The sequence below is a fragment of the Sphaeramia orbicularis genome, chromosome 7 (genome assembly GCF_902148855.1).
Source record: "Sphaeramia orbicularis chromosome 7, fSphaOr1.1, whole genome shotgun sequence".
In the NCBI taxonomy this organism is placed as follows: Eukaryota; Metazoa; Chordata; class Actinopteri; order Kurtiformes; family Apogonidae; genus Sphaeramia; species Sphaeramia orbicularis.
Genome location: NC_043963.1, coordinates 51,926,800 through 51,945,235, shown reverse-complemented (window position 1 = coordinate 51,945,235; position 18,436 = coordinate 51,926,800). Strand labels below are relative to the sequence as shown.

General features: G+C 40.0%; 1 protein-coding gene across 1 annotated transcript in view; it reads right to left on the bottom strand.

The window, feature by feature from the left end:
* LOC115423126 (targeting protein for Xklp2-A) overlaps positions 1-5,146 on the bottom strand; it is an 18,633-nt gene extending 13,487 nt beyond the window's left edge. The window contains exons 1-4 of the mRNA XM_030139871.1: positions 4,991-5,146; positions 4,602-4,732; positions 2,783-2,914; positions 2,521-2,620 (exon numbers count right to left, since the gene is read on the bottom strand). Of these exons, the coding sequence (XP_029995731.1) occupies positions 2,521-2,620; positions 2,783-2,914; positions 4,602-4,713 (344 nt within the window). The 5' untranslated portion in view covers positions 4,714-4,732; positions 4,991-5,146. The remainder of the gene's footprint in view (positions 1-2,520; positions 2,621-2,782; positions 2,915-4,601; positions 4,733-4,990) is intronic.
* Between the last annotated feature and the right edge of the window lie 13,290 nt (positions 5,147-18,436).

Sequence of the window (18,436 nt, the reverse complement as noted above, 5' to 3'; positions counted from 1 at the left end):
GTGCGTGGATTTCCTAGACTCAGAAGCTTCTCTTATAAAGTTGAATAAAAGCTTAAATAAATAGCTCCCTTAAATTTTTCCACAGTAAATAAAGTAAAATTTAAATGTAACTATAATGACTTATCTTTGTTTTAAGTTTAAACACAACAAAAATACAGGGAGACTCTTGTAAACTCTTGGGCCACATGCTGACATATGCTCAACTCATGCTTCATTTATAACAGCATTTGGGAAGCCTTAAGTTGATTTCATTATTAAATTTTATATTTAACCATGCGATAGCAGGGACCCTGTCATTCAAAACTTTGTTGCTACATTATTAATTATTAATATGACAAAAGCTACATAAAAAGTATAATAGTGGCTATGAGTGCAGTTAAACTCCTGACAGAACACAAACAGCCTTTAGGGCTTTAATGAGCACACACAGGATTTAAAATGTTCCACCATGTTCAGATAAATCACCTCTGAGTTTGACTCTCTCATCTTCACTTTAATTTTCAGATCATAGGAGTAGAAAGCTCACAGCAGCATTAGTAGTTGTGAGTTGTAGAGTTCTTCATGTGACTTTAACGCAAACACACACTATTACATTACAAACCAACACAGTCTCATCCCAAATAGTCAGAAATTGACGCATGCGGTCAGAGCCCCATAGCGGCACTATTTGACGCAGGGGGTACCCCTTCCGCGTAAAGGGTACCCACCGCAGAGAGGCGAAGTTTTCTCGTGTGAGAAGCTCCGGAGAGAAAACACGTGTCAAAGGTAAACGCAGAAAACTCTTCTGAAACTGTAATAAACATCCCTGTGCTCTACATCTCACAACTACTACTAATGTTTTAGAAGAACGTCAGAGCAGAGTAAACATTAGCGGCAGCTCTGCTAACTCATATTACCTCCTGACATGTCTGAGAATTAGTTAAAAGAAGACTGCAGATAATATAAGATGGAAACAGTCCATGATAGAAAAGCATGTGTGTGGGATTAAGAGAGAGCGTAAAAAACTCCGTTCACTTGTTTTAGGGAAACACGCTAAGGTGGAGTCTGATGAGCTTTACCAGAACATTAGTTCATCAGTCTGGTTCTAAACGCTCTATGCATTAGTAATGGAGAAAATGTATGTAGAACACAGTCTCATCCCAAGTCAGTCCCAGTCTGTGTGTGAGGACAGCTTCCGCGCCAACCAATCAGAGGGCGCAGAGTGGACAGTGCAGGAGAGAGAGAGGGGGAGAGAGAGAGAGAGAGAGAGAGAGAGGGGGAGAGAGAGAGAGAGAGAGAGAGAGAGGGGGAGAGAGAGAGAGAGAGAGAGAGAGAGAGAGAGAGAGAGAGAGAGAGAGAGAGAGAGAGAGAGAGAGAGAGAGAGAGAGAGAGAGAGAGAGAGAGAGAGAGAGAGAGAAGCGCGGCTGCATCTGAGCCGAAATAACCCAGTTTTAAATTGATTAAATTAAAAAAAGGCCGAATAATAATAAATGTAATATAAATGTAAATAATAAAATAAATACAGTTTTTTAGGGATGCAAATTATTGATTAATCCATTAACTGTTAGTTGGTTGACCTTATCAATTAACGATTAAAGCATGTCATATTCCTCAATGATTGATTTATTATACCATTGGATACAGCACAGGCAATGACATTTATGTAGAACTAAATAAATTCTGCAGAGAAATTCAATAAAATAAATGAATCTGAAGAGGGGCACTTTAGAAGAAATGGGCGATGTTTTCAAAATAAAATGCACTGACACCTAGGTAGTTTCTCATGTCCCAATTTTGGTCATATTTTTGGCCCCAATATTTGATTAAAAATTCATTAATTTTGGGATGGCTCAGAGCAAGAGTATAATTTTTTTTTTTGCATTTATCCAAGATCATCAATAGGTACATCTTGGGGGGGAAATGTGTCTAAATTTCTTTTTGCTGTTGGGTCTAAAAAGCTGGAAAAGTACCAGGTACCAAAATGTACCCAGTTTCATCAAAGCACCCATATATATTTCATCTTTTCTAGCAATCTGTCTTATTTCTAAAGACTAAAGTAGGATTACTTTGTTTTGCTGCATATTTGAAATAAACTGAAACTTTACTTTATTAAAACTTTCATACAAAATTTCAGACTTTTCAAGGTCTGGAAAACGTTTAAAAATTCTATACTTTAAGACTTTCAAGACCTGCACAAGCACCCCGTCTATTCATTTTAATAATGTACGGCTGAAATATTGAGTGCATTTTCCCTTCACTATGACTTGCTTGTCCTCACCATATTAGAGTTCGATGCCAGATTATCTACGGCTTAGAAACGTAAACCACTAAACCACTAACTTCAACAACTGGTTCCCAGCAGAATACTAACTCACAAGCAAGATGCAGATTCACCATCAAGAAGTTAAACTCCAAAAGAACTTTACAAATAAGACATGAATGCATTGTTTGCTCAACCCTAAAGAATGGCTTTTGTAACCCTGGTGTTACCCTTGCAGTATTTGATGCAGGATTGCAGTAGACTGGACCAAGAGACTATACCTGCGTGGTTGTGCAGTGGTCCTTCTTGGCCGCGATGCCTGAGCAGGAACTCCAGGGCCCCACGATGTGACTATGTTTGGAGGGGTTGGTGTGGAGGGAGCTCCAAGATCAAAGCAACAAATCTTCATGTTAGTTATAGATTAACTAATACAGGCGACAATAGATAAAAATTGTACACACAAACTACTCATTCAAATATTGTACAACAATAGACTTTTGGGTATCCAGTCTGCCATCTAGCACAAACAATTAAAAAACCAACCTGAGTCCACGTTAGTCTCGACTTGGGGGCTTAAGACAGCTGTGGAGAGGTCAACTTTCTTGTTTCTCATAAATTTTTGGCTGAGCATCTGGGGTGTGAAGAGGTGACTGTCTGCTCCACCAGTCTGTTGTTCTGTTTTATCAAAGACAACCAGAGCTTAGAAATAAGAAATATTCTCCTTTCTCAGAGCACAATAGTTGAGTTGATTTTTATGGTATAAATTGATTCATAACTTCTTGTTTCAACAAAGAAATACACACCATTTCACAAAACATCCACACACAACTTGAAAATGGTAAGAGAAGAGAATGAAAAAATAAGAAACTATACAAGTGTTCCTGTCTTCCATCTTTTATGGTCATATTTGTGACTTTGATAAATATTTTAAAACCGAAAACAACCATCTGGTTTCTTCAACTGTCATTCAGGACAAAAACTTTATAGTTGAGAAAAATTCACACAGGAGATAATTGATGAAATTATATAAAATTTTGCAAAGATTTTAGGCCATACTGCCCAGCTCAATCTGAGAGAGGCAGAACAGTAAAAGTATTAAGTGGGTTTTAGAAGACATAACATAGTATCACCATTTTTTCCCTGTATGCCTCACTAGAATGATGTTCTGCAACTGTGTGAAACTGAACTTAATCAGAATAGTATCAGAATCAAAAGTCATATCAGTGCATCCTTTTAAATAAACCTAATTTTGAGATTTTATCAATTACTCAAAATCACTACTCTACAGCTGACACAAACACTATCCACAGCACACAGTAGTGATTGAAAAGATGAAAACAAAACTAAAAACTCCCTTTACTATGATAAAATGTCACGTAATAACTGCATTGTCCAACCCTACCTTACGTCTGATATAATGTCAGACAATATGCATAAAGAAGTTTACAGAAAAATAGAGGGTGCGTCTAAAGGGGGTGTGGGGGTAGGAAGGAGTGAAATGACCTGAAGTATCAGAGTGTCCATGACAATCCATGCATCCATAATGTTGTCCTGTTTTATCAATTAAGTTCATACAGTCGCCTTATAATTTGTAACCAGTAATTATAAACTGGATTCTCAGGAGAAAAAGGTTGACAAGTATATTTGCGGAGATATACACATATATACACACATATATATATATATATATATATATATATATATATATATATATATATATATATATATATATATATATATATATATATATATTATACACACACACACACACATTTAGATAGATGGTTTTAATATACACACATTCAATTAATATGTTAAGAGAATGTGATGACATAATTTATAGCTTTATCCTCACCATGCACATATGTAACGAATTTTCTCACTGTTATAGCGATTCTGGACCCATATTAACAAATGCTAGTAGACAGGAGGCTGAGTAAGTGGTATCATTTGAGTATATGAGTTTCCATTTATTTGTATTGCAAACAAAACAATAACTGTGTTTCACAAGGTTGTAATTGACCACATTAAACACGGGAATATACAGCGTGTTTATCGATTGCCAACACACAGTATTAACATCCTTCTAGTAGTGATTCTAAGATCAGTCGGATCCTTCAAGCACCTTGACCCTTTAAATTCTTGGCACCTTACAACATGGTCAAAGAAAAGTAGTCTGGAGGTGTTTTATTTAGTTTTCCCGGACGTAAACCTTCGTCTATTTCTGTGAAAAAAACAACGTTAGCATTATGCTATACAAAAATGCCGTTGGACAAACTGAATTAGCGTTAGTCTGCTATTGTCTTGCCCACTTACAGACATAAGTCCGGCGGGGCAAAACATAAAAAAACAACATGTTTACCAAACCAGTGGTCCTCATTCTCAGCATTCTGTAGCTCCTGTAAGTCCACTACATGGGACGGGGCGTCGAATTCGTAGCGGTCAGAACAATCGCTGGAGTCGCTTTCGGCCATTATCACCTGCGACAACTCCCTGAAACAATGAGTCAGCGGTTTGTAACTTTAGTAAGAATGCAATTCTCCTGGAAGACTTTAATTTAAAATAATTTGCCTGGTCACAAACACATTAAACACATAACTTATCAAAATTATAGTATGCAACGTTGTCTCGGTTAACAAGCAAATCAGTTGCTAACATACAGTCTACAATAATGAACATAATTTTTGCCACACCACATTATTTATAAAACCTGATTAATACACAGCAATGCCGATAATCATGTTTACTCACCAAACTCCTCTACTTCCAGCGCAACACAGCTGAGTTTGTTGTTGACGCCACAGCAGATACGTTGTTGTGATTTCAAATTCCCTCCGTTTTTTAACCTCAAAGCTTATAACGGTCTGTTTTGAACCAGCCAATAGCTACCGCCGCGTTCACAGGCTCACCATTCATTGGCTAAAACGAGTTGAGCAAGCGGAAATATCTTGTGACGTACACGTATGACCGGATGGATTATTTAATGTGGTGAGTTTTGATTAAAGATTGTAAAAACTACTAATGCCTCAAATTACTTATAGTGAGGAAAGATATTCATAGTATAATAAGATGGGTATTTCGCTTCAGCGCCAATAACATGACAGTCGGCTCATCATGTGGGAACTCCACTTCCACACTCCCGGTTTTCCCTTCAGAATAAAAGAGTAAAGTTGTGTGCATTTATTGTGTACTTTTATTATTCATTGTTATTTATTCCAATCAGGGTAAAAACTAAAATTGACAGTTTTTAAATATCGAAATACAAGACTGCCACGATCGCACCACACACACATTGTGGGTTGTTTGTTTGGTTGATTGGTTTGGGGTTTTCTTTTGTCTGCACTTATTTTGAAGGCCAAATACATGTTTCTCAGGAAAATGACAAAATAAACTTCTGTGTGGAAAACATTGTGCCCTCCAAGACAGTGTGGTGTTTTCTAGTGACGGTGAGATGAAGCCTCATGAGACATCGAACCACTTGAGCCAGTTGATTCGAGAAAGGGCTCATTTCTCGAGGCTTCATGTGCACACGAAACCACCTACTGGCCATGTGTATAATCACAGGCAGCTGGATCTGAACCACAGAGCGTGTGATGCATTGAATTTTATGGTCTGTTATGGCTCTTAGGAATGACTATGAATAACAAAAAATGTATGACCAAATAATTTCTCTACATAAATTATCACATATGTGTATAATAAAATATTATTGAATGTATTCTGTGTGTGTGTAAGTTTCCCCCAAATGGTAGTATCATATGTGGGAGGTTGTGTAATGTTTATTTTATTTTATTTTATTTTATTTTATTTTATTTTATTTTATTTTATTTTATTTTATTTTACCACTTTAGGAAAGTGGCATTAACTTAAACAGGCAGAAGACAGTGAAAGTACTTGTGGAACTAGGAAGAGGGAACTGAACATGCTTGTGTAATTTGGACAATGATGTACAGGACAGGGGAGATTTGATTTATTTATTTATTATTTATTTATTTATTTATGAATTATTATTATTATTATTATTATTATTATTATTATTATTATTATTATTTTATTTATTTATTTATTTATTTTTTTCAGAAATATCAGTTTCTCAACAGTTTTTGGTTTGAAGTGATTTGGCATTTGAAAACACCCTTTCATATGGTACAGAAGATGCACAAAAACACAAGAACAAGATTATATAAACTGGGGTACAGTAATTTTTTGTCTCTCCCAGTACTCCAGATAAGCAAACCTTATGTGTCTGAAATAATGTTAGATTTAGTTTACCTTATTAGGAGTTATCAAATCCAAATGTTCCCACACAGGGGAAATCCTCCTCTTCTTCACTGGCTCCATCCTCTTACTCATCCTTCTCTTCTCACTCTCCTAAATCTTCAAATGATCTCTCTCTCTAAACTCTTCAAACTATCTCCTAACAATATAAACGCTATCCAAACTATGGTATCCAAACTATCCAAACTCTGTTCAAACTCTGCACTGACCCTAACTCTCAATCAAAAACCCACATTTTGAACAGAACCTGAGGAGTCTGTATTGTTGTCAAACCTGAATCACATAGAACCACCTCTAAACCATTGCGTGAAGCAGTCGAGTGGTACAGTCGGGCGGCGAGGCTTCGGCTCCTCCCCTAAACGAAGCAAGCCTCGATACACGCTTCACGGAAATGCCCCCTCCATTACTCTGCACACGCTTTGAAGCCTCGGCACATCTCCAAACATCACTAGTGTCTTCCCATCAGCAAGCCCTGGGTAGTGATGGTGTGATGTGGCCCCGTGAATGTGTCGAATCTATTCGGCCAACTGCTTCACCAAAGCCTGATCAGTCAAAGCCTCATTTAACAGCTCATTTGGGAATACTGACTTCTGCTGGTATGTTACATGTGGGCTAGTGGATCTCTTAGTATAACTATTCAAGCATTATGCCAAAATCACCATTTGAGGTATTGTAAAGCCAGATGAAATAAATCCATCCAGATCATGGTATATCAAGGAAGTAATATTGGTGGTATATCAAAGTGTCAAAAGATTAGAGATGTGACGTTCATAACTGAGTCAAGTCTTTTGAAAGGCTCTTTAAAGTGAACAATGAGAACCGATTCGCAGTTGTGAGTCGTTCATTTATGAGCTGTACTTATATTCACATTGCCCACGCTGCCGATCTGTCTAACCTGTGTGCCCATTAAGTCTGAGTTGTCCATGCTGCCTTTACATGAACGACTGATGAGATCTCTGAGTTTGAGTTTTCCACAGCATGCTTCATTGACGTGAATGCAGCTTTATGCGCAGCTAACTTGATCGGACAAGAGCCACATTTACAGCCTTATCAGGGAGGACGAGATATTACCGGCTGAAAAAATGAGAATGCAGGATTAACTGGAGATGCATCTTGTTTCTAAAAATGAAGATCCCCTTATGTGGTGGAAAAGTCAGGCCCCCGTGTAGCCCAGCCTTACCAAAGTCATGATATAGAAGCTCTGTATACTGGCAACATCAGACTTATATTATCAGAGAGAAGTCGCCTCAAGACGGCAAAAGTTAGATGACTTGTCTTCCTTAACTCAAATTGGCCAAAGCATAAAGAAGGAGAGGCAGTAGAACCCACAAAGGATGCAACTGCCTCATTTTTTTTTCCACAAGTGTATTTATTTATTTTTCCAAAGAAAATAATCCCTTTACAACAAGTAATTAATACAGTAAATAATAATACAAACAATAATATAGGTGCAAAACAGAATTATCACAGTAAGGCTCATATTCAATATAACAAACATGACAGGGCAGTAACATGCATTATAGTTGGTACAGTCCAAGACATAAATCATTTTTATCATCCTTAGAGGTCACTGATGGTCCGAGAGTTCACTTAGTGGTTTCAGAGTGAGACACATTTCAAATAAAATGAAAAAACAACAACAAACAAACAAACAGACATATGGGTCATTCCATCCCAAATCAACCAGATTTCAGAAAGTGCCCCACATAACCCCCTCAGAAAATTCTGAAAAAATTCACACTTGTTCACCTACCAGATAAATGAACACATCCAAAATTTTAATGTCATATCTGTAATAGTTCAGGAGATGCAGCCCTTTGAAAATTAATGTTTTGTTTTTTGTTTTTTTTTCTAATTTTGCAGCCTAACCTTTCTGTGACATTCATCCTTTAAGATCAATCCAACAACACATTTTTCCTCCATGATGAATAAGTTCATTCAGGATTATGAATAGAATTCCCAAAATTAGGCTGGCCAGCATCATAAAAATTCTGGGAAGTCTTAGCTACATTTATGTCATTGACCCTAGTGAAATCGGGTCAACTGACCAGCTCCATCCAATTTCCAAGAAGTCTCTACTACAGGCATCAACCTGAGCCAGTTCTGGGAAATATATAATTATTCTGTCTGAACCATCATGCAGTTCCACACCCTAGTTCAAATATCTCAAGTATTATCATTACTTCTGCAATAATCAGTGCCATTATACTGTTAAAATGCCATTTACACCTATGTTTGTATACAATTTGAAGAAAATATAGTCATGCAGTTAAAAAAAAAAAAAAAAAAAAAAAAAATTAAAACTAGAAACAGTTCTTTGCCAAAGCTAAAATTTTGTCCACAACATCTTGAAACATATATGAAGACATGGTAAAATTTTCAAAATTTTCATTAACTGGCCACATGGTAATTTGGGTGCTCAAATAAAGAGTATTTTTGTGAAAAATTGAAATGACATGATATTCATTGCCTCACAGCAACACTTTTCATTGAAATGTCACCTTTTTGCAGTATATTGTTGCATCTTGACCATAAGAATCCATGCAAAAAAAAAAGGTCTCTACATTCATCCATTATGGCACAGTGCATGCCTGAAGAGAGAGGACATTTTGAAGAATTAGCCTTTTCGCCTGATTTCAAGGCCAACATGAAGGCACCTACAATTATTTTGATGCAAAATATGGTCTTTTCAGGGGGATTTAACCCCAGACAGTAAGTTTCAGCAGTGTGGCTTGAATACCTGATAGCTCCTCAAAGTTGGCCGAAAAGCAAATTTGCAAAATTAAAAAAAAAACAACAAAAAAACATTAATTTTCAAAGGGTTGTATCTCCTAAACTATTACAGATATGACATTAAAATTTTGGATGTGTTTGTTTATCTGGTAGGTGAACAAGTGTGATTTTTTTCAGAATTTTCTGAGGGGTCATGTGGGGACCATTGGTTGAATTGCCATGGAATGACCCGTATACTAAATGCATCGCAGTACTCATTTGTTGATAGACATATTCAAAGAGCATGCCTCCAATACTTTCCTCCCCTCTAAGAACACCATAAAAGATCTCCACATTCTGTCAAAGATGAGAGATTTACCCTTTAACATAAATGTGAGTTTTTCCAGCAGCAGAGTGTTCGACGGTCCTGCAAGCCATGCACTAACATTTGGTTTAATAATGGATTTCCAACATTTGGCTATGGTGTATTTAGTTTGTAGCATGCATAAGGTAATCGTGCATTTGTTGGCCTCGCTAAGGTTATGATTGTAACGGGCTGAGTACAAAGGCTGAACCCAGAAGCAAGACCACAAGACAGACGTAAAGTCGAGTGTGTTTATTAAACACTTTAACAAAGGGAAAAACACAACACAGAATAATTAATAAGTCTGTGATGCCACTGAGTCCGGGGCTTGACGTCTTGGCCGTGAGTGGAATCAGCTGGCGACCAGCGTGGCCGAGCCAGGAAAAACCCAACGGAACCCCAACTAGAGACAAACAAAGGGAGGTCAAAAAACAGGCCAGGTCATACACGGAAAAGCAGATCACAAGGCAACGGTACATGGAGGACAGGCAAAAACTCATGGTCAGTAATTTAGGTGCAGGGTCGAAGCACAGGTAATCGATGGAGGCTGAGGTAACAAAGGGAGTAGGCAGAATCGGAGTCGGGTACACGAACCAGGTCAAAGATGAGCAGGCACAAACAGAAACGGGCAGAATCGGTGGGCGAGAGACGAAACGGGTCACATCGGGCAGACAGACGGACAGGATCCAAAACGCTGGTAAGTGAGCACACAAGTGTAGAACACAAACTGGCAAACAAACAGGGGAAGACACAGGGTTTAAATACACAAGAGGGCAGGAAGACAATTGGACACAGGTGGAAACAATCAGGGAGGAGTCAGGTAATCAGAGCAGGTGAAACAATCAGGGAAGGGAAGTAAAGACACCAGACAAGACACATGAGGGAAACTTAACAAAATAAAACAGGAAGTGACAGACAACAAAAATGACAGACAACATAAAAGACAGACAAATCCAGACAATGTCTGGATGCCGACATGACAATGATTTGCAGGAAAAAAAACAAAGATACACAGTTTGGCATCTATTAATAATTTCATACCTATAACATGATAAATCATATCTATTACTTCCCTCCAAAGAGCCTGGATTTGTGGGCAGTCCCATAGGCAATGGTATAATGTGCCCTTTCTGCCACATTTGTAGCATGTGTCTGGAATATTGGGGTTGAATTTGTTTAGCCGAGTTGGTGCTACATATACTGTCATTATCCACTTATCCTGAAGTAATTTAAAATGGGTATTTATTGTTTGTATTTGGGATTTTAAGCAAATCTTCTGCCATTCCTCAGTTGGGTTTATAGAATTTAAGTCCTCACACCATGCCAGTCTTTCTCTGTCTGAGGAAACCTTTGATCCATCCATGATTATACTTGAAGTCAATCTCCTCTTAAAGTGTTGGTTTGTTGCTATTTTTTCTACAGAGCCAGGAGTAGGTAGTGATAGCGATTTCTGTATCTTAAATATGTAGCTTCTTTTCTGTAAGTATTTAAAAAAACATATTTTGATTGAATGTCATATTTTTTGTCCCAACTCTTCAAATGACATGAAAGTATTATAATTAAATAAGTCTGCAATTTTACTTAGGGCTTTATTTGACCAAAGTTTAAAACCAGAATTTTGTTTGCCAGGTGTAAATTCACTGTTTCCCCAGATGGGTGTAAACTTGGATAACACTGGTAGCTCACCTATATGTTGATGAACCTCATACCATAAGAGAAACATGTTTTTAACAAATGGGTTTTGTGTTTGTGTCTTTAACTCTTTTAATTTAGCTGAGTGTAAAAATAAATTAAGTGGTAGAGGGGATGTAATTTATTTTTCCATACTCATCCAGGATCGTGGTGTTTCTTGTGAAAACTAACAAGAGGCAGTGGTAAGTTGGGTAGCCCAGTAGTACCATAAGAGATTTGGGAGTTTCAGGCCTCCTCTATCATAGGGGAGATAAAGCAAAGCTAAGCCAAGTCTAGCCCGTCTGTTGTTCCAAATGAAATTACAAAATATGCTTTTCATCTTTGAAAAAAAATTAATATGAGGACCAAGAGGAATGGAATGAAAGAGGTAGAGAAATTTCGGAAGAACATTAATTTTAAGTACGTTGATACATCCTGTCATTGAAATTGGCAACATGGACCATCTATTAATAAATTCAGAAACTGACTCTATCACTGGTTTATAATTTGCCTCTACTAAATTTTTAATGTTTCTTGTGATTCTAATACCATGGTAGATGAAGCTATCTCTAACTATTTTGAGTGGTGTTTGAATTGGGGGATTTACCCATTCAGAATGCTTAAGGAAAAGAATAGCAGATTTTGGTTCATTAATTTTGTAACCAGAGAGTTTACTAAAGGAGCTGATAGTATTGAGTAAGTAATATAGTGACTGTACCAGGTGAGATAGAATAATTACAATATCATCCACAAATAAGCCTATTTTGTTATCAGTTTCATTTATTTTTATACTGGTGATATTCTGATTGCTCCTAATGGCAATTGCCAAGGGCTCAATTGCCATCACAAACAAGAGGTGAAAGGGGACAGCCTTGGCTGTCACATCCCTCTCTCTCTCTCTCTCTCTCTCTCTCTCTCTCTCTCTCTCTCTCGCTCTCTCTCTCTCTCTCTCTCTCTCTCTCTCTCTCTTTCTCTCTGTCCCTCTCAGCCATACCTCCTCATCACTCTCACAGTCACACCTCCTCATCAGTTAACTCTGTTCACCTGTTCAGCTCAGCTGAAGCCCATTAAGCTAGGCCTATATATTCACCCCTCTGTCCAGTTGCCAGATTGTTCTACCTCTGTGTGTAACTCTCCAGCGTTTTCTTCTGTTCTTAATCTCTGATCCTGACCCGCCTGCCTGTATTCTAGTGATGGGCAAAACGAAGCCTCATGAAACAACGAAGCACTTGAAACAAATGCTTCGAGGCTCTGAACCACTGTTCGAAACACTTCTCCACAGCGACCTCTGGTGGTGATGTTTTAGTACTTCACAGTGGCTCAACAAAACACGTCCTGATCTGACATGGTTTGTAATAAAGTTTGTGTGTGGGTACATGTGTGTCAAATTCATTTGTGTTATTAAAATACACTCACACAGAACTAGACACAGTAACAATAAAAATCTATATCCACCTTTAACCTGCACTTCACATAATCAACTCAACCTGTCATACAGAGGTCCGATGCTCTGGGACAGTTTACCTACATCTTTAATGTCCCTCTCACTCTTTAAAAAGCAGCTCAAAAAAACATCTACTGCACAGCTAGTCACTTCCTGCCCTCTCCACTGCCTTACTACTTTATTTGCTTCTTCTTCATCCATATATCTTGCGTATCTTGAATTATGAATTTTCTTTACACTGTATATTACTGTTTAGTAATGCTATATTTTGTACTTTGTCTCCTGATTTTTCAAAGTTTATTTATTAGCCTTTTTAATCTAAGTTGACTGTAATTTCTGTTAAGGGTGGAACTCCTGTACAAGCCCATTGGGCTTTGTTCCATCCCTGCACCACTGATGTACTGATATGTGCTAAATGAATAAATGAAATGAAATTAAAATAAAATGAACACATGGAAATATGCATTACTTAGATTTCAAGGTTTTTATTTAGGAAGATTATTTTTTCTGCAGTGGAGGGGTGCAACCGATTTCTTTTCTTCATTATCACCTCTCCAGCTTTGGAAAAAACTCTTTCACATGGTACACTTGTCGCAGGAATGCAAAGGAATTTATTTGAAAGTTTATGCAGATGTGGAAAGACCACTGCCCTTTCCTTCCAATATGCAAGAGGATCTGCAGATCGGGGAATGAAGGGCTCTTGAAGATATTTTCCAACTTCAATTGTTGCGTCTGCTGTGATGCTGCGTGTGGTGGTTTTGTTCTTCACTTTTTGGTCAAACATGTCCCAGAGACTGTTGTCTGCTGTGGATGATGATGAAGGTGCGATTTGGGGATCTAAAGTAACAATAATAATTATCATTATTATCATTGTTAAATAAAAGTGTTAACAGTGAAAGCTGACAAAATATACAAGATTTTAAAGTCCCACCAGATGTTTCAGCAGGCTGGATCAAAGTGGCACACTCCAGTATCAGCTGCTTTTCTGCTTCCTGTGCTTTTGCTGGGTTGCCAAAACCCAGGTTTTTGAATCGTGGATCCAGTAATGTTGCCAGTGGTCGGACAATTTCATATTGACCACACCTTGCCTGCAGTCCATCCTTCAAGAATGTGCCTGTTCATATCAATAAACATATTGACATTAAAATAGTCTATTGAGTATCATTACAATTGTTACAATTATTATTAGAGTTTCTTACCCAATTGCTGAGTTGCTGGCTGCTTTGAGTGCCTCAATTTTTCAAACAGGTTGTGCTGCCGCATCCGATATAGAGGAATGACTTTTGATGCTGACACTCTCTTCTCCTCTGACAGCTCTGTTAGAATAAGAAAAGATACATTAGTTTCATCTTAGTAAATACAAATAAATACAATAAACTTGAATTACGTACCAGTTGTTGCTGCTTTAAAAGACTGCAACAGAAACAGTGCCTCATGAATCATTTCATATTCTGCACAGGACGGAGGAGAGACATCATTCTCTAAGTTGGAGAGAGCCGCCCCCCCAGGCTCTCTCTGATCATAGTCTTTGAAACATGTCAAAGGTGCTGTTCCATCTTGTGTCCACCTCCTGTATTAATTTAAGGGTTGGTCGGCCCATCTGCTGTTGCATTTCAGAGAGTCTGTCTTTAGCTTTGCAGCTGGACCTAAACAACCCCACCACTTTCCTGCTTTTTTCCCTTATCTCATTGATGGGGGGTGTTTGGTCCAAGGCTTTTTTAACTACAAGATTTAGGGTGTGTGCAAAGCAAGACACATGCCGGAGGTTGAGGAGCTGGACACTCAGCTTCATGTTAGCTGCATTGTCAGTCACCATGCAGTGCACCTTTCCTGTGATCCCCCAATTTGCCATCAGGAGCCTTTGGGCCTCCGCTATGTGTTGAGCTGTATGAGACTGCTCAAAGCCGCTCACTCCCAGTAAAACAGTAGCCAGCTTTGAGTCTGGTGTCACAAAGTGACCCGTCACCCCAAGGTAGCCATCCATGTTAATGGAAGACCACATATCAGTGGTAAGACAAACAGCATCTGCCTTGTTAAGGTCTTCCTTGATTTTCTCCTTGGTCCTGTCATACAGCTCAGTGATCATTGCAGCCACAGCCTTCCTTGTTGGGAGGACATAGTTTGGGTCCAGGTCATGGACAAAGGCCCTGAAGCCTTCATCCTCCACAGCACAAATGGGCAGCAAATCCTTCAACACCATCTTCACCGGAGACTCATCCAAACTATTTTGTCTGGCTATAGGAAGCAACAAATTAACCTTTCACCGCATTATGCAAGCATAGCATTCACTTATATGATATATATATATACATATATATATATACATACATGTATATGTATATATATATTTATGTGTGTATATAAATAAATAAATAAATAAATAAATTATATATATATATATATATATATATATATATATATATATATATATATATATATATATATATATATATATATATGGCTTCTTAAGGTTTAAAAGATTTCAAGACATATTGGCTAATACTTGAACTAAACTGAGTTGTGCTTTGGACTAAATGAGGGTGTTCACTTTATAATATTATCATAGTGTGCATTGTGTATTATATACTATACATACCTTGGCCAGATGTGCCAGCAGAAGTGGCACCTGCAAAACTGGGGGGAGCAGCATTTTCTTCATCCTCCATTTTATGAACTCTTGTCAAATGGCGGATCATAGTGGATGTATTATTGCAATAAGCCAGCTGCTTAGCACAAATCCTACATCTCACTTTGTTAGGGGTTTCCAACTGGAAATGTTCCCAAGCTACAGAACGACGTCTCTTGCTTACTGGAACATCCATCTAGATTCTAAATCCTACAAATCTAATCTAGTCTTACCTAACTTACCTAGCAAACTGCCTATAGTGTGATGCTGTGTGTTTTTTATGGAACTAAGCTTTGCTATGTGTCAGTGTGATTATATAAATCTAAATTGTGATCTCAACTATCTGCACAAACTAACTATCTAACAATTAAATCAAAGTCTCTAAGTCTCTCAAATCTCAATATCTCACTGTCAAAAAACATCTCTGTCACAAACCCACAATTGGCAAACCACCAGCATCTCTTTTAAACTTTGTGGAAGTAGGTTGAAACAGCGTTTGACTGTGTGGTTCGTTGAAAACACTGTCAATCAAACTTAGGTTTCGAGATGAGAGCCCTCTAGTGAAACGCCTTTGAAACAGCAGTGGTTCATGAACAGTTTGGGTGACATCACGCAGTTCATGAAACACTTGGGTCACGTGACCGGTGTTTTGACTCGCGTTTCGAAACACAGCTTCGAAGCGCATGCGCTTCGAGACTTCGAACGGGTGTCGCAAGCCCGTTTCAAAACGGCCATCACTACTGTATTCCCAACCTGCCTGCCCATCCGACCAAGCCTGCCTTTCTACAGTCCCCGGTAATGACCAGCCGTGGTCTCCTGACCACATCTCTCAGTCTAGGCCCTGGATGTTTGACCCGCCTTCTGCCCCTGACTACATCTTCAGCCTTCGTCCTTCTAGTCTCATTTGGATTCCCCGGCTCTTGACCCATCGCCTGCCTCTGACCCACCTTCTGCCTGTCCCATCTGTTGTTTGTTTGCTTGTCAAATAAACTAAAAAAAAGACTTTATTCTGTGGCTCTGCTTTTGGGTCCTCCTTTGTACCCGTGTCATTGGCTTGTGCCTCTTGAAAGATTAAAGGCTTTTGCTATAGTATCATTAGTCAGTACTGATGTTACTGAGTTATTACACAAAACTTTAATCCAATTAACTGCTTTATTATTTCAGGGATGTCTTTAATTTTGTTCACACTTACAGTTTGTTGTTGTTCACATTTTTCTGATGTGGATTTGAGTCATGGAGCTGAGCACCTGTTTGTAAAGTAGTTCAGGTGTAGTAGCACCAGATAGGGTAGTACCATTTTGCATTCACATTTTTAACATGTCTTTAATTTTATTCTAGTTTTATTTTTAAAAAAAACAAAAAAAAACATACATATATATTTATTCTTTTGTGTGTGTGTGTATGTATAAACAGACTAAGAGCAGTTCAGAAGCCCTTATGAAAAATAAACAACAGAAGAACGTGACGTTGCCCGGTATGGCGCAGCCGGGGCCCCACCCTGGAGCCAGGCCTGGGGTTGGGGCTTGAATGTGAGCGCCTGGTGGCTGGGCCTATGCCTACGGGGTCCGGCCGGGCCCAGCCCGAAGGAGCGATGTGGGCCAGCCCTCCGGTGGACCCACCACCCACCGAGGGAATCGTAGGGGCTTAGTGCTATGTGGATTGGGTGACAGTCGACAGCAGGGGGCCCAACGACCCGATCCCCGGACGCAGAGTCTTGCTCTTCGGACATGGAATGTCACTTCGCTGGGGGGGAAGGAGCCAGAGCTTGTGAGGGAGGTTGAGAGATACCGTCTAGATATAGTCGGGCTCACCTCCACACACAGCTTGGGCTCTGGAACCCAATCCCTCGAAAGGGGCTGGACTCTTCACTTCTCTGACGTTGCCCGCGGTGAGAGGCGGCGGGCTGGTGTGGGCTTGCTCATAGCCCCTCAGCTCAGCCGCCATGTGTTGGAGTTCACCCTGGTGAACGAGAGGGTCGCGTCCCTGCACCTTCGGGTCAGGGACAGGTGCCTCACTGTTGTCCCTCCCTACGGACCAAACAGCAGTGCAGAGTACCCGGCCTTCTTGGAGTCTCTGGGAGGGGCGCTGGATGGTGCTGTGACTGGGGACTCCATTGTTCTCCTGGGTGACTTCAATGCCCACGTGGGCAACGACAGTGAGACCTAGAGGGGGGCAATGGGGAGGAACGGCCTCCCCGATCTGAACCCGAGTGGTGTTCTGTTATTGGACTTCTGTGCTAGTCAAAGTTTGTCCATAACAAACACCATGTTTAAACACAGGGATGTCCATAAGTGCACTTGGCACCAGGACACCCTAGGCCGGAGGTCGATGATCAACTTCGTTGTCGTATCATCAGACCTCCGGCCGCGTGTTTTGGACACTCGGGTGAAGAGGGGCAGAGCTGTCAACCGATCACTATCTGGTGGTGAGTTGGATCCACTGGCGAAGGAGGAAGCCGGACAGACTCGGCAGGCCCAAACGTGTTGTGAGGGTCTGTTGGGAACATCTGGCAGAGCCTGATGTCAGAGTGGACCATGTTCTGCACCTCCATTGTCAAAGTGGCTGCTCAGAGCTGTGGCCGCAGGGTCTCCGGTGCCTGTCATGGTGGCAATCCCCAAACCCGGTGGTGGACCCCGGAAGTAAGGGATGCTGTCAAGCTGAAGAAGGAGTCTTATCGGGCCTTGTTGGCCCGTGGGACTCCCGAGGCAGCTGATGGGTAGCGGAAGGTCAAGCGTGCCACAGCCCGAGCAGTTGCGGAGGCAAAAACTCAGGTCTGAGTAGAGTTTGGGGAGACCATGGAGGAGGACTATCGGTTGGCCTCGAGGAAATTCTGGCAAACCATCCAGCGCCTCAGGAGGGGAAAGCAGTGCACCACCAACACTGTTTACAGTGGAAGTGGGGAGCTGCTGACCTTGACTGGGGATGTTGTCGGACGGTGGAAGGAATACTTTGAGGATCTCATCAATCCCACTGTCACGTCTTCCATGGAGGAAGCAGAGGCTGAGGTCTCAGAGGTGGACTTGTCCATCACCCAAGCTGAAGTCACCGAGGTGGTTGGCAAGCTCCTCGGTGGCAGGGCACCAGGGGTGGATGAGATTCGCC